General features: G+C 40.2%; 1 protein-coding gene across 1 annotated transcript; it reads left to right on the forward strand.

The window, feature by feature from the left end:
- The first annotated feature begins 9,602 nt into the window (after window positions 1–9,602).
- Window positions 9,603–11,423, forward strand: LOC135709323 (pickpocket protein 28-like). Its single transcript, XM_065231633.1, has 5 exons — window positions 9,603–9,955; window positions 10,021–10,459; window positions 10,538–10,698; window positions 10,760–11,122; window positions 11,186–11,423. Exons 1-5 carry the CDS (start codon window positions 9,603–9,605, stop codon window positions 11,421–11,423), a joined length of 1,554 nt encoding a protein of 517 aa, XP_065087705.1.
- Window positions 11,424–22,800: the final 11,377 nt, after the last annotated feature.

Here is a 22,800-nt window from a genome sequence, read left to right on the forward strand (position 1 = left end):
CCACACCTGCGTAGGATATCGCACCCATTCAATTCAACGCACATGGGCCGGGACCAACGGCTTTACTTCCCTTCCGAAGGAAGACGTGACCAGAGATTTTTATGCCTCAGAAAAATCCCACCGACCTCGGCTGGGATTGAACCCAGACCCATCGGGGTGTTAGAAAGCAGTCACGCTTACCACTTCACCACCGGCGCCGGCACTTTATCTTTTTGATCGAATTTCACTGAGTTCACACTTGACTGACGAACTTGAAAACCGCGTCAAACACCACTGCTTTCCAGCCGATTCGTTAGCGAAATGGTAGAGACTAGAATTTCTTTTTCCCAAGAAACCACGGAATTTCTTAAAGATAAAAGGATCGGACATGGCGCGAAAAATCAATGTTCGGCTTAGCCATTTTACTCAGGTGTTCATTTGAATCCTATCTCTTTCACGTATTTCCCAATCTATAAAAAAAAAGCTACATCTGCTAGCTTGCTATAAAAGCTTCATATCTACAAGCTCACTTTAACCTTGGCATTAAAAATCCCGACAAATGTACGTATCACGAAGCTTTTTGCTATATTGCATTGCAAACGGATCACTCTTTTTTAATTGCATTGAAATTCTTAATTAATTACAAGATTCAAATACTAACCATAGTTATTCTAAACTAAAGTAAAAATTGAAACGGAATAAACGCACGACGTTACACTATGCACTAACTAATAGATTTGTTGAGATGCGTTAGTTCATTAGCTACAACATAAATCCTATTAGAGCGCATTGTATGAATATTTACGCTCATTGTTCTCAAAACAAAAGAAGCGCTCCTAGCGAATTCCCTTTTTCAGTTTATCCGTAGGACGAACAAAATCTAATGGCGTTTTAATGCGTTAGGAAGGAATTAAATCTCGTAGGACGAATTTAGAATCAAGAAGCAGTAGGGGAAATGTTGGCTTCGGCAATACCTTAACTTATTATCGTCAGGGGGTAAAAACGTCCTTGAGAACTCAATTTTGGCATGTGGATACATTATGATTCAGAGCATATATTGGCTAAATTTGAGTGCTCTAGAACTGTGTTTATCCCCTGACGATAATAGGTTAAAGTATTGCCGAAGCCAACATTTCCCTTATTAGATTTTAAACAATATCTCAACAATTTGTGACTCTTTAGCAAATACAACGGTACGTATGGAAAGGTGAATAATTTTAGAAGTCATCTTCGATAGAAATTTTCCATTTTTTTTCAAACCCGTTCAAAAAAGAGAGGTGGAGCGGGGGTTGTCCTCTGTAGGACGGAAATTAGATCAAAACCGCTACTCCTTCGAATTCCCTTTAACATCGCCTCAAAATGCTTTAAAAATTCTTCAAACCAATGAATCTTGAAAATTTTCTAAGACCCATTATATTGATTTTTATTTTCAAACCTGGGATCTTGGGAAACATTTCAAGATTCGAAATCTGAATCTTCGGTCCAGAATCTTGAAAATTCCGTCAAACTTCTTTTGCAAGGTTCTGGAATTGAAAATGTTTCTTTGGCCACATAAAATTTTCTTTTGTTTCTGAATCTGAGGAAACTGACTCATGATTTTGAAATTTGCATTAAATATTACAGTCGTGTTGTTTCAAACTTTATTCCTTCTGTTTGCAAAATTCGTGTTTGTGGCACGTATTTATCCCAGTAACGATAACAGACTACGAAAAATTTCTATGAAATTTAAAATATCAGAGACTTTGGTAAGCTTTGGAGATCGCGATCATAAAAAAATAATTCTAGTAGGTAGGGGAAATGGATGTAATGTCGGCCTAAATGCCCCTAATTTGGGCCCATTCATAAATTCAGCAATCGACTAAATTTTCAAAAGCGACCAAAAATATCCATTAGTACCGTCCCAATGACGCGTTCATCTAGATAAAATTGAATAATAGTAGATTTTTAGCGATGGGCCCAATTTTAGATCCATAGGCCAACATTAGAGCCATATCCCCTACTTAAAATTATAAAATGTTTCAAGATTCTAGAACTTCCGAAAAAAATCTGTAAATTTATTAAGTTACTGCCCAAGTAAAATTGCAAGCTTTATAGAGTTACAGTACCCTCATAAAACCAAAATTGTGTTTGGGTGTATCCATCATATATCCATCTTTTCTGATAGTATGCTTATGAATAATGACATAAATTAAAAAAAATATTATCCATATTTAAAGCCGTCCTCCTCCACACTCCAACATGATCATGATGTAGACATGTGAAGACGATCTCGTTGAAGACTTTTCTTAAAATACCTGTCACCCTTGCCCTGAGTACTCAAGTTTGATTTACCTCATATTACACACCTAAAAATTATTCTCGATTTCGGCAATACATATTACCGAGCCAACATGGCATCATCATAATTAACTGAGAATTCAGCAAAACAAAAAACAAGCCTAGATTAAGTACCACGGTGAACTGAAATCTTGGCATGCTTCACAAATTTTCCGATATTCGGCAACACTGGATGCCGAGCGCAAACGTAAACAATGGTTTCGCTGATCTTGGTAATGTGATATACCGAGATTTCGTTTGTGCATCGCTTGTGTACCGAGATTCAACATTTCAGCTTTCATCCGCCATTTTCATAGCGCTAGTGAATATTTTAGAGTTCGGAAACTTCTTGAAAAACTTTGTTAGTGTCTGTTGTGTACGGTGCAAGTGCCTCCAGCAGGATGACGTAACATTGTACGAAATCTTCCGTAAGTATTTTCGTGCATGCATGTTTCGTTTCAGTCATCGAAGCATTGATTTTTAAAATTTGTGATGTTACATATGTTAAATGAGCTAAATATAACAATAACAATAATAACAATAATAATAATATTTTTTTTTTTGCCGAGCTCATTACCAAGCACTCGAGCGGATCTCGGAAAAAAAAATCGAGATTTGGCAAAACATCTTAGTGTGTATGTCAACAAACTACAGCGGCATATGAATAACCATATCTAGAACATCAAATTTACACTGTCTGGATCCCAAATGTAGGTTCACATATGATTATTTTTGGTCTTTAAAGAAGCATATTTTGCATATAAATAAATATTGACTGATTGAAATTTTACATCTCAATTTAATTAGAATTTATTAAATTCAACTGAATTCTCGGTAAAGTTCATAATAGCTTGTTTACATTTTGACCGAGTTTTCTGTTTCATTCTGCCAAGATATTAATTTGCCCATGCCGAGATCTTCAGCATTTTTGACGTAGGACTACGTCTTTGATTTCTATATGGGGGTACACTTTGTGAAAACCGAAAATGGAACATGTAACAAATTAAGAAAGATTTTGAACGTTAATAACTCAGCTGCCCCTGGTCCAATTTCAATAATTTTATCACCAATCGATCAGAAATATGACTACGCATCGATAACAATGCTTCCGAATGTTGAATTTCAACAAGAAACTTTTGAAAAACTGGTAAATGTCCAGCATTGTCCAAAAGCGTCGAATTGACTAACAAATCCACCAATTACCTACATGCATATGCTGCTTCCCCAGCACAGTCGTCAGAGAGTAGTAAGTAGACGAAACAAGTCGAAGTGGCATTCGCCTCCGATCCTCGGGCGCGTGCGAATAGGGAGGATGGAATTACGTAATATTTTGCACACTCATCGCCATACTCAGAACCACACGCTCTCAACGACCACACCACTGTATGGTGGTGTTCGGTCGTCGAAATTAGTAGCAGCAGTAGCAGTGCTTTCAGCGTGTGGCGTTGAACATTGTTCTCCAGTAACAACGAAAGGCTGCCTGCAAGCAGCGAGCTGCAGAGCCCACTTAAGCAACCATCAAAGGAGCAAGAAGTTGCACCGCTATGCTATGGATCGGAATCAGTAGCTCTTCGTGAGTCTCTGCGTGTCGGTCATCTATGCCAAGCGTGTCACCCTCGCTCCAAATGACATACAGCTCGACAGCCTCATCCGTGTTGAACACCCTGCTCAGAACTACTCAACCATCACTACAAAACGGTCCTTTTCAGGGCCACCAAAAATTTGTTAAAGAGTATTATTTGGACATTGGTCAAGGTAATCAGTTCCCGCAAGCAGCTAGCTATCAAGGTTCAACCTGTCTATAGAAGGCCTGAGGTCAGGTTTCGACCAATAGCAGATAGATTTTAATTCTAAACAAGCCAAACGATTGGAAATTTATCTATGGAACTATGGAACTATCCACCTACTCTCTTCTAAAAGATCATTCTCTAGCTAATAAATTATCACACTAAAGCTTCATAGTAGTAACATAAAAACACTTTGAATGTAACAACTCAAGGCGGGAGTAGCCGTCAACAATGCTGATGATGGTACAGCACGCAATAACCACCCTACTGCTTTCTCTCTGAGATGATCACGTTGGTCATGACGAGAGGAGCAACACAATAGTTGGGTAAAGAAGAATTCGACAGTGAGCATAAGGGCCTATACGCGATGATCAATTCTCTTCGTCGATGTTCTCTTTTGTTAATAACTCGCTAGATTTAACGTTTATCGGTGCGTTTGCTGTTACTTTTGATAGCCAATACAACCTGTAACTACTCTGCATTGAACCAATTTCTAGAAAATTGTTTCGCTTAGCTGTAGCAATGCAAAGAGAAAATCGATGAAGAGAATCGATCATCGCGTATACGCCCTTATGCATGCTCACTGTCGAATTGCATTATAACACACCATCGACTGGAAATGCTCTCGCAACGTGGGACTTTAGGTAGTGATGAAAACGTCGCTAGAACTATTCCACAGCCACAGTCAGTTTATGAGCAAAAGACGGACGCACATTTTTTGCCTGTAGACTTCGAGACATACTTCAAGTCTCCGCGTACATTGTACGGGTTAGGCAAAAGATGTGCGTCTATCTTTAAAAACTGTCGCATTATTAGCCCTTCGCTCATTTTCAACTTCTATTCAATTTTCATACTGCCGTACTCTAACGGAACTATCCACCTACTCGCTTCTAAAAGATCATTCTCTAGCTAATAAATTATCACACTAAAACTTCATGTTAGCATTTCCAACCAACACTTTAATACCAAAATGCACACAACTTTAAAAATCATAAATAACAAAAAAAAATTCAAAATACACCTTTTAAACTCGGGTACATGAATCGAAAATACTCAAGTTGACAGTCCCTTTGATTCTCTTCATCAACTTTCTCTTTGAAATAAATACTACAAATTTGATACGCTTACAAATAAAAACGGAAAGAGTTAAGATAATTGATGATTGATCAATCAAAAGAACTAACTGTTCACATTTGTTCCGTCCACTAGCGGTCCTACGTCAAGCTTCCGTTCGTGCCCGTAGGCACATACCCTTCTACTTTTTTTTTTACAAACCGAAAATAAATTTACCGAGATCATTGCTGAGCACTCAGCTGTGCGAATCTCGGCAAAAAAACCGAGTTTCGGCAAAAAATCTAAGTATGTAGATTTTGGTATGAATTAAAGATACGGACCCATTTCCCAAAGACACCAGAAACATGTTCCAATGTTGTCGATTTGGTCTGAGTTCTCAATATGTCCACCAGTTATCATGTAAGTCTCTTTGATTTTAGCTTCAAATTCTCAAAACTCTGCAGCTCTGCCTTTGATTTATCGAGTTATATAATCAAAATAACACTACATAGAACATGGACCAAAGGAGGCATCGACTTGTGGAAAATTCGACTTATGTAAAGTACGATGCATGGAAAATTGCTATTGGATATTTTTTTAAATACTGTTTGGCTGTTTATTCAGGAACATCCTCTAATTAAATATACTAGGGGAACTCAGACCAGCAGTTCACTTCTCGGTTTACTTATACATTTAAATCCGAAATGCCGCTAGACCGATTTATCTTTGCGATATCAAACCAAAACATTCAAGGTGTCAGAAATACCGGTTTTCCGGGATGGGTACTTTACAAACAATCGCAGCTTGCGCTATGACCAGCACAATCGGCACACTGGAAATTGGTGTGAACTTACCTACCCCTTGACTTTAAGGTAACATTGGGGGTGCAATTTCAAAAACCAAAGTCGGTCGTGGCATGACAGTGGTCTGATTTTGATCCAGAGATGATGGATTTTAATTCTTAAGACGCCAATCCGTAGATTTTTTTCTACGAATCTGTTAAAATCAAGGGGTGGTCACTCTACACACTTGGTTTGCGCCAACTTTTTTCTCAGTGTACCTCAGTGTGCCGTGCTGTACCGGCAGTGCCAAGAAGTCATTGAACTGACTTTTGATTACTTGTGAATAATGCCTTGTTTGGCAACCCGGTATTTAACAGCTCTTGTTTTTGTTTTGTTTTTCAATGTTTTCAAAAACGACACGGACTCCACGACTCCAGTTGGGACTACACACTAAATGCAGCCGTCTCCAAAGATGCCTGGACGAGCTCCGTTGCTACACGATCCTACACGAACGTCAATCATTAATCAACCAACTCTTCTGGGAGCCGGTGGAGGAAACGGATTTGCACCGAATTTTTCACCGCCCGAGCATCATCCGTCGGAAAACTGGAAACCAACACCGGCCGGAACACACGTCGTACTGATGAAGGACGCACCGCTGACCCGAAACGGACAAGCCAATTTTCCAAGCAGAACTACTTGTCAGAGTCCACCTACCCGTACACCCTGCCGGACAATTCGATCAGCTTCAAGGTCTACAGCGCTTCCAAAACAATCGCTTCCCAGGCCAGCAAAAATCGCATTCTCCACTTCTTCAATACCCGTATGCCGTCCGAGGATCTGCTGCTGACTGCCTTCACCACCAAGGACTGCCACCCGTCGCAAGTGCGAATGTTCCCGCTGAAATCGGAAAGTTCCTCCTCCGGATTGGTCGAGTTCCCGAGCGTAGCCCTGGCAGTGAACGCCATCATGAAGTGCAACCACAGCGCGATCGATCACAAATGCACAAAACTCCCGTTCATTATGAAGCTGTTAGTTGAAAGTGCAAAAAGGCAGGAGTAAAAATAATTTGTTGAACTATTTGAGATTTTGCCAAGACGGTCCTCCACCATTACATGTTGGACGATGGAATGATTGGTGTAGCAGCCCCCATGGATGTATTCGAGCAGTTCGAATGGTACAGTTTTTGTTTGGTTGTTGACTTTCCGATTAAAACTCAAGCACCGCTTGTCGTGACCGGCCCAAGATTTCCAGCGTCGGCCACGGCTACACGAATTACCTATGCAACTCCCACGGCTGCTGCTGCTTCCAATGCTGCTGCTGCTTTAGTTGCTGCTGCTGCTTTAGTTGCTGCTGCTGCTTTAGTTGCTGCTGCTGCTGTTCCTTCAGCTGGTCCGTTTCCTCTAAAATTCGTAAAAAAAAAGACGGACCAGCAGCAGCATTCGAAGCAGCCGCAGCCGTGGGAGCTGCATCGCTAGTTCGTGTAGCCAATGCCCGGAAACCTCGGTCAGTTCAAGATACGCTGTTAGCTGTTCTTCGTCTGGAGGAAATGTGGATGCGACTGCCGTCGCGGGTGTAACGATTTTGAGAATCCATGGCGAGACTTGGTGGAGATTCACGGTTGTTTTGAAAATAATTTGACTAGGAGTGGCAACATCAATAACATTTTGACACATGCACACTACGGTGTTTCATTTTGAAAAAAGTGATGAATTTTTGATAGGCCACCCTCCAGTTCGATTCATAGCCCCAAAATATGAACCTGTGCAAAAAATGGTAAAGATTGATGAAGGTTTAGAGGTCGCGCCAATGATTTGGATTTTGTATGGAGATTTTGGTGAATTAGTATGGGAAATTATTGATTTTCGTTTACATTGCTCTAACTTTGGTTGTAGTTGTCCAAACGTTGAAAAAAAAAATATGTGGTTGTCATGACAATGATCAACAAGCCTGTTGTTGTTGCGATGAAATTGGCGTTGTTGCCTTGTACATATTCATCTGTCAATTTACCCTATTTTGCCATTTTTTCACATTTTTATAATTCTTGATACGCTGCAAAACTGAGCGTAGCAACTGTAGGCTTTTTGTTTATTGCCATAGCAATAACATACTAAATTTTTTCGACATTTGGACAAGTAGAAGCAAAGTTATAGCGATATAAGCGATTTTTTAAATTCTTCCATAGTAATTCCCATACAAATTTCAAATCATTGGCGCGACCTCTAAACCTTCATCAATCTTTACCAATTTTTGCACAGGTTCATATTTTGGGGCTATGAATCGAACTGGAGGGTGGCCCATCAGAAATTCATCACTTTTTTCAGAATGAAGCACCCTAATGCACACTGCGCAGGCACAGAAAAATTTCAGTGTTGCCAGTAACTTAAAGATCATAAAAATTGTAACCATGGGTGCCAAACAACGCCAATGACTGCACCCGGGTGTGCCCAAGTTTGATTTTGGCACACTATGTAGAGTGACCAACCCCTTGGTTAAAATTAAAACTATCATTTTTCAAAATGTCACTATTGAGAATTGCACGAATGTGCAACTGTTGCTATGATAATTAAAATTATCACAGATTGTTTGCGAAAAGCGATTTCTCTAACACGAATTTCAAAGTTGAATTCTATCCGGTGTTTATTAAATCACCGCGTGGTGAGTGGTGGTGTTCTCCAGTACACAACGATAGACTACCTGCAGCCCCCATGACCATTCATAGAAGGAGGCAGAAGCCACAGCGTTATTGATGGTATAGACGAGTGCACGGATGGATTTGAATTCACTGACTCGATAAAAAGCGACACAACAGCGGGGCCCTGTTTACTAAAAATGAACACATATGTGTTCATTTTTAGTAAACAAGGCCCCGCTGTTGTGTCACTTTTTGTCGAGTGAGTAAACTCAAATCCATCCGTGCACTCGTCTATTGAGCATCCAAAGAGAAAGAAGAAGCCGCACCGCTATTGATCGGAATCAATAGCTCTTCGTGAGTAGCTGTGGGCCATTTCAAGCGCGTCATACTTTAGAGTATAAATAGAGAGAAATCCACTCGGATTCCTACACAAAACACCAGCTCCTGCTGTAGTTAACAAATAAGATTTATTATTTAAGACCACGTAGTCCTACGTCACCATTGCGTAAAACCCCATAGGGATGTCCCTTGTAGTTTTTAAAGGAAAATAAGGAACATATACCGAGATTGCATCCCGTTACCGTATTTATTTTTGTTGTCATAAAATATTGATAATTCATCCCAACCATTTGTTTACGTGTCGGTTTTGGCGTGGTCTACCCAATCGGTCTAGGTAGATTTTACATGTGCGCTAGTGACCGTGCTCATCATGACCTAAGAGGAAGAGGAGACAACTGGCTTCTTTTTGCCTGTGACCAATCAGGTGTTGGTTCGCGTTTGACTGAAAATTAGTTCATAAAAGTCCCCCTGTTGTCTCCTCTTGCTCTTAGATCATGACAACCTCCCCTCCTTGATAATGTGATAAATAGCATTAAAAATCATACCCACATCGTCACGATTCCAAGATCATATCAACCCGTGCCATCTTTTCTGCGTTTCATTTACTTGATCCCTCAATAAAGCTAATGCAAACCTTATCGTTCATTGACATGCGATGTTAAAATAGAAAAGCAGATATTTCCCACGTCCTGAATCAGTCACCACGAAGCCATGTCCAGCTCCAACCATGGATTTCTCCGTAAATTGTGGAGCGAGTACTGCCAAGGCAGCACCATCTATGCGACGCGTCATCTGTCCTCGCAGCTCCGGATCGGAGAGCGCGTCTGGTGGTTCTCATGGATTGGGCTAGCATTAGTCGCTTGTTTCGTGGCCATCGTTGACGTGTACGACAAATGGAATGTTAGCCCAGTCTTCATCAGCTACGATAACAGATTGCATCCGGTTTGGGCTATTCCATTTCCTGCAATCACGATATGTCCAATGGCTCGGACCCAGGTGGAATTGTTCAACTCAACGGATGTTTATTTTCGAATCGATCAGCCTGCTGGGATAAGTAACCTAGAGTGGGTGTTTTCTTCTGGTGTACATTCAACGGTGTCGTTGCTTAATAGAACCTTGTCGATTGCAGATATTACAGGCTTCGCGCAATGTTGCATGTTTGTCCTTACATGTCGGACTTTTACGAATATAACGATTCACTGAAGATGAACTACGTTCAGACTCTCAAGTTTATGTCCATTCCGTTCGAAGAAATGTTTCGCGGTTGTCGGTACAGAAACAACCGTGTAGATTGCGCGGCATATTTTTCTGAATCCATCACTGACAGCGGAGTTTGCTACACGTTCAACGCCATAGATGCCGAGCAACTATTCAGGACGGAGAATCTTCAGCAGGACTACTTGTACTCTACTTCATATATGGATTCGTATAATTGGACACTTGAGGATGGGTATTTGGATGAGTTTGATCCTAAAGCGTTCCCGCTGCGCCCCATAGGAGGAGGTTTGCTTGCCGGATTGATGGTGGTATTAAATACCAGAAAAGCAGACCAAGATTTCTTCTGTGAGGTATACTATGGTCACAGTCACAACTCACAACTGTTCGAAAATAACAGTGTTTTTTTTTTGGTTGCATTGCTTATTCAGGGCCCAGTTACTGGTTACAAAATAGGTATACATTCACCGGATGAAATGCCTTCGGTGCAAAACAAATTCTACCGTTTATCGCATCAGAATGTACTCACATTGGCATTGAAGTCGGAATTGACTTACATTTCACAGAAAGTTAAAAAATATCCCTACTATAGGTGAGTAGGTTAAAATAACTCATACACCCGGTAACTGTCGTTCCCTGTATCTCCCTTCCAGACGACAATGTTATTTCAGTGGCGAACGATACCTACGGTACTTCAAAGTGTACAATCAGAATAATTGCCTTGCGGAATGCATTTCCAACATTACCGCTCAGGAGTGCGGTTGCGTTGGTTTTGCATCACCGCGGAGTGAGGACGTGCCTGTCTGCGATGGCCTGGATCTGTTCTGTCCGGTAAGATCACTATACAAGGCATACAAAAAGCTAGAAACAACGGACCGCGAAAACGAAGTGCAGCATCCATGTGGTTGTCTGCCGGCGTGCACTGCGATCAAATATGACGTGGAGATTTCCAATCTTCCGTGGGACTTTGAGGCGTATGCCAGAGTTCTTGGGTACCCAACCAACGAGTACGATAAGTATGCTATGTCTGTTTTAGTGCTAAAGTTTCTTGATCAACACTAAAGGTGATTCTATTCCAGTATGGATCCAGCATTGTTGTTGATAGCTTTCAAGAGTAAATGGTTTCTCCCGCTTAAGCGTCGGGAGCTAATTGGAGTGGTGGATCTACTGGCAAAGTGCGGTGGATTGTTTGGACTGCTAATGGGCGCCAGTGTGATCAGTTTTCTCGAAGTGGTGTACTACTGCATCATAAGACCATGCAGGAATGACTATCCCGGGCGTGACGCTCTTCGGCAGGTTTTCCCGTGGGTGCCATAATTAGGTGTTTCATGTCGCTTCAGACAGCACTCACCGCCAGAAGGCGAGCAATCGTATGGGCTGGTGGAAAATCGACTTGAGAATGTTTGACGAAATTCACTTTTAATAAATGATACTGACCATTGCTTCTAAATAATGCCACTATTACTAAAGAGAACAATAGCACCCAGGAGGGCCCACACTATAGAAAGCTGAAAGAACCTTATAGCGAATTTGTTTTTGATTCAGTTCCAACCTGGATCGGAAATCAAGATTGGGTCTTCTTGTTGTCTGTATAACGTCAATGTGAACGTTTGTTTTTGTAACCTAGCTCGGGTTGAGGTTTGCACTGACAATAAACTCGGGTTCGCACAGGTTGGAACCAAGGTTGCAAATACTCATTTGAGCTAAAATAGTATTAGAAAGTATTTGCAACCTTGGTTGGAACTGGCTCTAACCTGGATAATAAACAAGTTCGCTATTAGTTTGAAACTTTTATAAGAGTATTTGCATTTCATAATATGCTTTCTACAATGTCAGCCAAACCATTTAAAAACTGTTTTAAAACTAGTTTGTTCATATGAAAAGCCAACAAAGAGGTTTTATTATTGAATTCAACCAAACAAAAGAGGTGCTATTTTTCTTACTGATAATTTGACAATTTGATTGCAGCTGATTCCATTCGAGATAAATATTTCCATATTTCATATAATCGTTACATAAAGCTTTTAACACTTCTTTGATCTTTCAATAAAACCATTTGCTACTGGTTGCAAACCACGCTACCCCTGTATTAAATACAGTCACTTCTCTATAACTCGATATCAAAGAAATCATCGAGTTATAGAATTAAACATTATTTTTTTCGTACTTAATTTTAATAATCATACCGTACTATTCCATCCACTGTAATAAATATCTGTTCCTATTTATCCATATGAATTCGAGAAATAGTGCAAGATTCCACTTACAGAAGTGCTGAGTAGTTAATTCCAAATACTGTGCCAATATAAACAAAAACACGCCCATAGGACTGTCAATTCTTAGAATTTAATGTGGTTCTGGTCATTTGCCCCAATTTCACCCAAAAATGCTAGATATTTCTAAATTTATTTTTATAACTTCTGTTCGGATCGAATAAACAAACCGTTTTTGAATCAACCTTTTCTTGCAGGTAGATCAAACTGCAATTTTATGAGAAATTCATTCGAGTTAGTACAGTATTTTCATGAGTTTTAGTGTTAGTATTACTCACAATTTTAGTTTGTTTTCCTCCTCTAAACTTTCCTTGTCTTTCCAACCTCGCTTCCGATACTATGCCTGACACAATTAAGCGCATTAATATTATTTATTTCCAACGTTTTCTGCATGTTTTACCTATCTGCCAATCTATCTTGTCGATTCGTCTATCATCGACTAACCTCCTCTTTGTGTCGAAAAAAAACTGTAATTTAATTCTTTGTTCTAAATGTATTTCAATTTTTGTATGTTGAACTAACCTGGTGTATTAAACTGCGGTCGTTTAATTATTTTACCTTCTCAAAAAAAACGCACCGAAATTTCACTCCTTTTCTAACAAACACGCTCTAAATCTCAATCTGCTTTTAAACTAAACTTCAACCTTTCTTTTCTATTTGTTTACTTCTCCCTGCACGACATCTGTCCGATCAACTTCTAACTATTTTTTCTATCTCTTTCTCACCTGTCACTTCTACTTCACCTGTCACCTTGTCACGCCTCATCGGCCAAACCGCTTCTCGCCTCATCGGCCGATCGCGAGGCGGAACGGTCCGTGTTGCCAGAACAACTTCATTGGGAATTTGTGGAACTATCGCCCTAAATCAGGGATGCCAGATTTGAAGACATGTCTTCATTTTGGAGACATTTTAAATTTCGTGAAGGCTTTTATTTTCTGCATTCATTTTGAAGACATTTCTTGCTTTGTGAAGACTTTTGAAGATATATGAAATCTGTTTTAAGTCTCCAAAATTCTCAGTGCCCCAGAGTTTAGAAAAAACCTATGAATTCAGTATAATCAGACAACATTTGAATAGTGGTACGAAGCTAGATCCGGCCAGAAGATCGTAGGGCCCTCGCGTTGCTTCAACAAAGGAAGCAGACGCTTCTGTAGACACTCCTTGAGGTAGATCTCCCCGTTTACAGTCCCGGTAGTCACGAACGGCGCACTCCGTTTGCCACATGAGCAGATCGCTTGCCAAATCATGTATTTCTTGGCAAACTTTGAAAGTTTCTGCTTCCTTACTTCCTCCCGAACATCAAACTTGTGCTAGGCGGTGAAGAACAGTAGCCCCGGAAGCTGCCGGAAGTCCGCCTTGACGTAAGTCTTATCATTCATGATGAGACAATGAGGCTTCGCCAGCATCTGGGTGTACAGTTTCCGGACCCGTGACTTTCCCATCGTATTTTGCCGTTCGTCACTATTTGGAGCCTTTTGCACTTGGTACGTATGCAGTCCCTCCCGGTCCTTGGCTCTCTGAACGAAAGACTTGGACCGATTCAACTTTTTGGCCACATCCCTGACCGAAGCATTGGGATTCCGCTTAAACGCTTTCACGACACGCTTGTGATGCTGATCACTAATAGAACATCCATTCTGACCGCATTTCTCCTTCCCTTCAATGCTCAGAGTTTCGTAGTAACGTTTAATCACACAACTCACCGTTGACTGCACGATTCCGAGTTGTTTTCCGATGTAAAACAAACCAATCCCACCAAGGTGGTCATTCTTAAAACAGGCCTCATAGGACTAGGAACTGTAATTAATAATAATTGAAATTTCAAAAGAACTAAAGAGGAAAAGACGCATCTGTGTCACTTGATAAGTAATACATGTAAACCACACAAATACAAGAAATAAAGATCATTTAAAGTCAAAGTCAAATGACTCTGCTCATTACCGCTTACGACGGCGTGGCACTAGGTCCTGCAGCAAACAGGACCAAGTCAGCGGCAAAAGATGGATCACGGCGATGACCACCACAATGAGGAATGATACTCGGGAAATTATGTATGTAAAACCCCCTCCCCCCCTTAACAACAACCCGATAAATACATGGACTTTGACGATCACTTTTTTCCGGGAAATAAATTTTAAGCAAACCACAATTAGGGAATGTTCATTAACTACGTAGAACTTTTTTTTTTGATTCTTGCCCCCCCCCCCACTCCCCTGCGTAGACAATTCCTTAGAATTCCTTTGGAATTATTCTCACGTTTGCTTAGTAATCTTTAGCATTTTCATCTCACTTTGGAATGAATTACTATGAATTAAATTATATAAGCTCTTCTCGTTTGAATTCTTCTCAGAACTCCCGTGAAAATCTCCAGGGTATTTATCAGGAATGTAAAGGTCCTCAGAATAACCTTACATACCATAGATTTAACTTTCACAGAAGTTCTCCTCACAGCTTAGAAGGAATTCCAGACCTCTCAGACCTTGTCAGACCTCTCTTAGAATAGGGTAGAGCGCTACTTCGTCGTAATCGCCCATTGCCGTTCTATCGAGCTGAAAAGATTAATAATATAAATGATTTCACTGTTGTAACCGTTCGCGAAGAATGCACGAGGTTCAAGTGAAACTCGGTGGCTTAAGCGCCACTCCCTTTACGAGAGACCACCGGTCGTGTTTTCTTTGCCCGACTTAGAGGCTGATCCTCAGAGGACCACCCGAACGGTATGATTAAAAACCCTTCCTCAATGAAATTCAAAACTTGCACGGAAAAATAATCTTTATCGAAAGTACACCTTTATCCGATCCATTTAACATCAGGGAAACCCGCAATCTCAAAGAAGTCCACAAATTATAGTCCCAATTTTCATTAGACCTAACGAACCAAGCTAAACCGAATGTGTCTGATGCGAATCCAAGACGAGCCCAAGAACTCAATGGCGAGCTAGTCAGCTTAAAAAGCCGTGACAGAAAAATAAGTAACTCAACGAAAAAACTTCAAATTTCAATCTATATTCACATCATTCCTTAACATTCATTCGGGTTGGACTAAACTCGGTTGAAAAAGCAAACTATTCATGGCCATGAAAAGAAAGTACGGACATACCTGCGCAGGTTTTTTCGATGCGATACGATGATGGCGACGGATGAATCGGTGATGGCGACGGATGGAGCGGTAATGGCGGCCGGTGAGCTTACTATGGTCCTGGCGATGGCGACTGTCGACCTTCCGCCGACCTGTAATGATGGCGGCGGTCTCGGAATGGCGCCGATCAAGCTACGGAAATGGCGTGCAGCAACGAAAAGTGATCCGTGAGCGGTATGGCCGAAATTAGAGGTGCGGAGGTAGTGGCGGCTGGACGGAAGGCTTCCGATTTGCTTTCTAGAGAGCTGAGCATCGACGGAGTCGAGCATTTCCCGGGAGATTCGCTCCGCGGAAGAGAGAGACCAACGTACCGTCGCACGGCTTCGCGTACTATGTTTCCGCTATGACCGCCCGAGATGAAATGTAATCTTCTCCTCTTTGGTTAAAATCCGAACCGAGGTAGGCAATTGGCTTCGTACTTCTGCGGTCCGAGCTCTCGAATGTCACAGTCCCCGGGGTTGTAACGTAATGGGGGAAAATTTCGCAAAGCAAAACTAGCGACTTCACGACACTCCGTTTATCTACCTGCAAGAGGCGGGCCTTCGCAATGCACCCGGGTCTTGTCCGAATTCAACGGACGGAAATAGCGGCCAAGTTGACGCCACGACAAACCAGACGGTCTGGCGACGATGGAAGCCGAACTCGCCGAAAATTCTAGCCCGTACAAAAAAGCCCGTTGAACGAGCTGTCCAACGCGAAATCACAAAATTACTCATCTAATACACAGCTAAAAAAAAAGTAGTGTAAATTTCCGTTACTATGATGCACATAAATGGAGCGTCATATAGGGTAAATGATGGCTTCGGCAGCCATCGACTGTTTTCGGCAACGACAATTTAAACGTTAATTTCGATGTATTTTCTCACTAAAACACTTCGCTGAATGTATTTAAACGATTCCTTAGTCTTTCAACTTCCATCCTAATACATTTTTACGACTGAGCAAACCTGTTATGACAGGTGTTTCTGCAAAAGAAACATAAGCACATCAAAATACGGCTGATTTCGAGTTGCCGATAATAGAACAGCTGGTTTACACGCAGTTTAAACGGAAAGGTTGCCGAAGTAAAAGAGGCTGCCAACAATAGTCACACTCACCTGAGAAGTTTGGAGCGCCTTAATAACGTTTTCAAACCGTTTTGGACAGTTTTGTTGATTGGAATGGATAGAGTAGCTAGCAGCAGATGAATGTAAACAAACAGACACGTCATATGTGTGCGTGACACTGAGAAAATGCTAATAGAAGTGCGGAAGCTGCTTAGATTGACGAGAATACGTAAATTCCCCTATCATACAAGTTTAGATTATAGATCGTGTAAATTTATGAGACATGTCACGAAGCTTTTTGCTATATTGCATTGGAAACGGGTCACTCTTTTTTAATTGCATTGAAATTCTTAATTAATTACAAGATTCAAATACTAACCATAGTTATTCTAAACTAAACTAAAAATTGAAACGTTACACTGTGCACTAACTAATAGATTTGTTCAGATGCGTTAGTTCATTAGCTACAACATAAATCCTATTAGAGCGCATTGTGTGAATATTTACGCTCATTGTTCTCAAAACAAAAGAAGCGCTCCTAGCGAATTCCCTTTTTCAGTTTATCCGTAGGACGAAGAAAATCTAATGGCGTTTTAATGCGTTAGGACGGAATTAAAACTCGTAGGACGAATTTAGAATCAAGAAGCAGTAGGGGAAATGTTGGCTTCGGCAATACCTTAACTTATTATCGTCAGGGGGTAAAAACGTCCTTGAGAACTCAATTTTGGCATGTGGATACATTATGATTCAGAGCATATATTGGCTAAATTTGAGTGCTCTAGGACTTTGTTTACCCCCTGACAATAATAGGTTAAGGTATTGCCGAGGCCAACATTTCCCCTATTAGATTTTAAACAATATCTCAACAATTTGTGACTCTTTAGCAAATACAACGGTACGTATGGAAAGGTGAATAAATTTAGAAGTCATCTTTGATAGAAATTTTCAATTTTTTGTTCAAACCCGTTCAAAAAAGAGAGGTAGAGCGAAAATTCCCTTTAACATCGCCTCAAAATTCTTTAAAAAATCTTCAAACCCATGAATCTTGAAATTTTCAAACCTGGGATCTTGGGAAACATTTCAAGATTCGAAATCTGAATCTTCGGTCCAGAATCTTGAAAATTCCGTCAAACTTCTTTTGCAAGGTTCTGGAATTGAAAATGTTTCTTTGGCCACATAAAATTTTCTTTTGTTTCTGAATCTGAGGTAGCTGACTCATGATTTTGAAATTTGCATTATTTATAACAGTCGTGTTGTTTCAAACTTTATTCCTTCTGTTTGCGAAATTCGTGTTTATGGCACGTATTTATCCCAGTAACGATAACAGACTACGAAAAATTTCTATGAAATTTAAAATATCAGAGACTTTGGTAAGCTTTGGAGATCGCGATCATAAAAAAATAATTCTAGTAGGTAGGGGAAATGGATGTAATGTCGGCCTAAATGCTCCCAATTTGGCCCATTCATAAATTCAGCAATCGACTAAATTTTCAAAAGCGACCAAAAATATCCATCAGTACCGTCCCAATGACGCGTTTATCTAGATAAAATTGATAAATAGTAGATTTTTAGCGATGGGCCCAATTTTAGATCCATAGGCCAACATTAGAGCCATATCCCCTACTTAAAATTATAAAATGTTTCAAGATTCTAGAACTTCCGAAAAAAAATCTGTAAATTTATTAAGTTACTGCCCAAGTAAAATTGCAAGCTTTATAGAGGTACAGTACCCTCATAAAACCAAAATTGTGTTTGGGTGTATCCATCATATATCCATCTTTTCTGATAGTATGCTTATGAATAATGACATAAATTAAAAAAAATATTATCCATATTTAAAGCCGTCCTCCTCCACACTCCAACATGATCATGATGTAGACATGTGAAGACGATCTCGTTGAAGACTTTTCTTAAAATACCTGTCACCCTTGCCCTGAGTACTCAAGTTTGATTTGCCTCATATTACACACCTAAAAATTATTCTCGATTTCGGCAATACATATTACCGAGCCAACATGGCATCATCATAATTAACTGAGAATTCAGCAAAACAAAAATCAAGCCTAGATTAAGTACCACGGCGAACTGAAATCTCGGCATGCTTCACAAATTTTCCGATATTCGGCAACACTGGATGCCGAGCGCAAACGTAAACAATGGTTTCGCTGATCTTGGTAATGTGATATACCGAGATTTCGTTTGTGCATCGCTTGTGTACCGAGATTCAACATTTCAGCTTTCATCCGCCATTTTCATAGCGCTAGTGAATATTTGAGAGTTCGGAAACTTCTTGAAAAACTTTGTTAGTGTCTGTTGTGTACGGTGCAAGTGCCTCAAAATAATGAATCAATTATTTGAGTACTCCAGCAGGATGACGTAAAATTGTACGAAATCTTCCGTAAGTATTTTCGTGCATGCATGTTTCGTTTCAGTCATCGAAGCATTGATTTTTAAAATTTGTGATGTTACATATGTTAAATGAGCTAAATATAACAATAACAATAATAACAATAATAATAATTTTTTTTTTGCCGGGCTCATTACCAAGCACTCGAGCGGATCTCGGAAAAAAAACCGAGATTTGGCAAAACATCTTAGTGTGTATGTCAACAAACTACAGCGGCATATGAATAACCATATCCAGAACATCAAATTTACACTGTCTGGATCCCAAATGTAGGTTCACATATGATTATTTTGGGTCTTTAAAGAAGCATATTTTGCATATAAATAAATATTGACTGATTGAAATTTTACATCTCAATTTAATTAGAATCTATTAAATTCAACTGAATTGTCGGTAAAGTTCATAATAGCTTGTTTACATTTTGACCGAGTTTTCTGTTTCATTCTGCCAAGATATTAATTTGCCCATGCCGAGATCTTCAGCATTTTTTTTTACAAACCGAGAATATCAGCAAAAAATAAATTTACCGAGATCATTGCTGAGCACTCAGCTGTGCGAATCTCGGCAAAAAAAAAACCGAGATTCGGCAAAAAAAAATCTAAGTATGTAGATTTTGGTATGAATTAAAGATACGGACCCATTTCCCAAAGACACCAGAAACATGTTCCAATGTTGTCGATTTGGTCTGAGTTCTCAATATGTCCACCAGTTATCATGTAAGTCTCTTTGATTTTAGCTTCAAATTCTCAAAACTCTGCAGCTCTGCCTTTGATATATCGAGTTATATAATCAAAATAACACTACATAGAACATCGACCAAAGGAGGCATCGACTTATGTAAAGTACGATACACGGAAAATTGCTATTGGATATTTTTTTAAATACTCGATATACTTGTCATTCTCCTCTGTGAGAGACAAGAGCTAACATTCTAATCTTCTCGCTCTGTTCGTTCTAGAAAGAGCACTACACGCAGTATATTGCTCACTACACCCTTACTGTGTGTGTAGTTTTCGGAATGAACTGCGCGGTGAGATTAGATCACTCTACACTGGTGGAAACTAGTGAGTGACATAAGAGCTCAAGAACACTCTGCAGTGAACTCACAGAAGCTCACTCCAGAGAACACTGGAGTGGGAGAACTGGTTGGTCCTCTGAATATAGAGCAAGTGCAATTGTGAATGATTTCCCAATTTTCCATTCGATATTAACGTTGACGACTGTATTTGAGTCGGAAGACTATCTTTACTCCAACGGTGTTTCTTATTTAAAGGGTGTCCACGATGAAATTGCCACACACAAAATTGATTCGCAAAATTCGAGTTTTCATCCGATTGCCATCAAATTTTCAGGGATTGAGAAATAACTATTAAACTTCATTTTACCATTTTACTCGTATTTTATTTACAGTCCATACGCAAATGCCCGCACCTTGGCCTTGACCCCGGCCATAAGATTCTGCACAACCTGTGAATCAACCGTTTTTTGCATGTAAACCCATACTTTCTTCAGTTCCTCGACTGTCTTCACTACCTTAGGTCGTTTAAGAAGGTGCTGCTTCATAATCGCCCTGTACTTCTCGATGGGGCGGAGCTCCGGAGTGTTGGGAGGGTTGAACATTTTCGGCACGAAATTGACCTTATTGTCCGCATACCACTTCAGCACGTCCTTGGAGTAGTGGCATGAGGCCAAATCCGGCCAGAAGATTGTTGGGACGTTGTGGGCCTTCAGGAGAGGAAGCAGCCGCTTCTGGAGGCACTCTTTTATGTACACCTGTCCGTTCATCGTGTCCTGGGTCACGAAAGGTGCACTCCGCTTCCCGCACGTGCAGATGGCTTGCCAAACCAGGAATTTCTTCGCAAATTTGGACATCTTCTGAGTGCGGACATGCTCCGGAACGCTGAACTTATCCTTGGCCGTGAAAAACAGGTTGCCGGGGATCTGTTTGAAGTCGGCCTTCACATATGTTTCGTCGTCCATGATGCAGCATTCAACTTTCGTCAGCATGTTGAGGTACAACTTCCTGGCACGGGTTTTGGCGGACTTGTTCTGCTTCTCGTCGCGATTAGGGGCCTTTTGTACCTTGAACGTTCGAAGCCCAGCCTTAGTTTTGGCCTTCTGGACAAAACTTCGGCTTAGGTGCAGCTTCTTAGCCACATCCCTAACGGAGGCGTTCGGATTTCTGTTGAAGGCCCCAACTACGCGGTTGTGATTTTTGGTATTGTACGGAATACTTTTTCTTTCACTTCTGGGCTTCCGATCGGTGGTCAACCGTTCCTCGAACCGCTTAATCACTCGCGACACCGTGGAATTCGCGATTCCCAACGTTTTAGCGATGGAACGATGCGAGAGATCCTTGTTCTCGTGATGAATGCGCAAGATTTTATCACGCACAAGCTGTTCTTTCGACTCCATTTCCGCGAGTTTTGATCACAGGACTTTAAAACTTGCAGGATGTTAATAATGCACTATGAACTAAATCCACCCAAATTTTCATTAAATTCTACCCAACGGTTAAAAAGTTAGAGCAATTTCATAGTGTGGCAATTTCATCGTGGACACCCTTTACTATTGTGTGAATAAAAAGTAAAAACTCTTCTCTCCTTCACCTTCTCACGTAAAACCGCATACAAAATCAACACACTCGTCATCACCAATACCGGTATCTTTGATCAATGCGCATCCTTGTGATTTATTCGTGTGGAAGACACCGACTTTTCTTGCAGATTTACAGTTAACTTATGCAATTTCACCATGGGAATAAAGAGTTGTAGCTTCTGCTGAGAACAAAGGAGAGTTAATAATAAATAAGAAGCTATGTTCTTGCATGGAATTGCGGGTGTCTTGTGTGTATTTTATCGTGCCGCAACCCCAAGTGGATTTTTATTTATAAAAAGGCTTTGCGTGCTGCTATCGCTATTGGGCAGCGATGGCAAAGCGTAGTTAACGTGTTTGGCAACTTTTTTTTTTATAATTTCTCATTTTATGAAAACTCTTAAATTGATCATACAACAATCTTCCGTGCATGTTTCCGAAGCAGTGAAATTAGAATGGTGCATATGAAATGCTACAGGTAAATTTATAGATCATAACATATTTACACCCCATTTAATTTTTTTTTGGAGATTCCGAAAACTGTGCTTTTCAGCAAATTGTCCCAACAGCAAACTGAAAAAAAAACGCTGTTCTAGATATTTTTCACTATGAGCCTTATGGATATGACAAGTAATTCGATTAGGCACTGGAGCATGTCCTTCTGGTGCACTAATTCCACTATCTTCCGCTTCTTGCTTATGCTTGATTAATTAATGTCGTGACAAATTGAACGTAGAATCCGTAGAATCACATTTAAATGGTTTACCAGCCTCATCACACAACGAACACCAAGATAAGAAAACCTCATTTCCGTAACTATTTATCATTTTTTTTCTTATTGAAAATTTGCTGGACAACATCTACCCATTTTCTTTATTCATCTAGTTTTTCTATTTGTCAATTACACGCTCAAACCAAATGCACAACAGACACGCACGACTAGGGTTACCATATCAAAAACTTGAAAAGGAGGACATTTCATTTGAGGTTTGGAGATTAAGGCGGACAATGATTACTTTTCTGAACATTAAAGTAGGACAATAAGTTTTTACCAATCTTTTTAGTAATATGTGCACTATCACAAAATACATGATTTACAAAGGTTCAATTGATATTGTTCATTTGTAGTAGTTACCAATTCAATTCATCTTCTCGTTATGCTTCTGAAAAAGGTATCAAACTAGCCTTCATAATTCATTTTTGATACTTGGAAATGATCTAGTCTACCTGATTTG

The sequence above is a fragment of the Ochlerotatus camptorhynchus genome, unplaced genomic scaffold (genome assembly GCF_037179485.1).
Source record: "Ochlerotatus camptorhynchus isolate MF236.1 unplaced genomic scaffold, CSIRO-AGI_Acam_v1.1 ptg000357l, whole genome shotgun sequence".
Taxonomy (NCBI): domain Eukaryota; kingdom Metazoa; phylum Arthropoda; class Insecta; order Diptera; family Culicidae; genus Ochlerotatus; species Ochlerotatus camptorhynchus.

What these genes read in the sequence shown, in the direction of transcription:
- LOC135709323 (XM_065231633.1), top strand. Translation starts at nt 9,603, where the DNA reads ATGTCCAGCTCCAACCATGGATTTCTCCGTAAATTGTGGAGCGAGTAC. An exon ending in AAAAAATATCCCTACTATAG is followed by an intron (nt 10,699 to 10,759) that starts GTGAGTAGGTTA and finishes TCTCCCTTCCAG; the next exon opens with ACGACAATGTTATTTCAGTG. An exon ending in CCAACCAACGAGTACGATAA is followed by an intron (nt 11,123 to 11,185) that starts GTATGCTATGTC and finishes ATTCTATTCCAG; the next exon opens with TATGGATCCAGCATTGTTGT.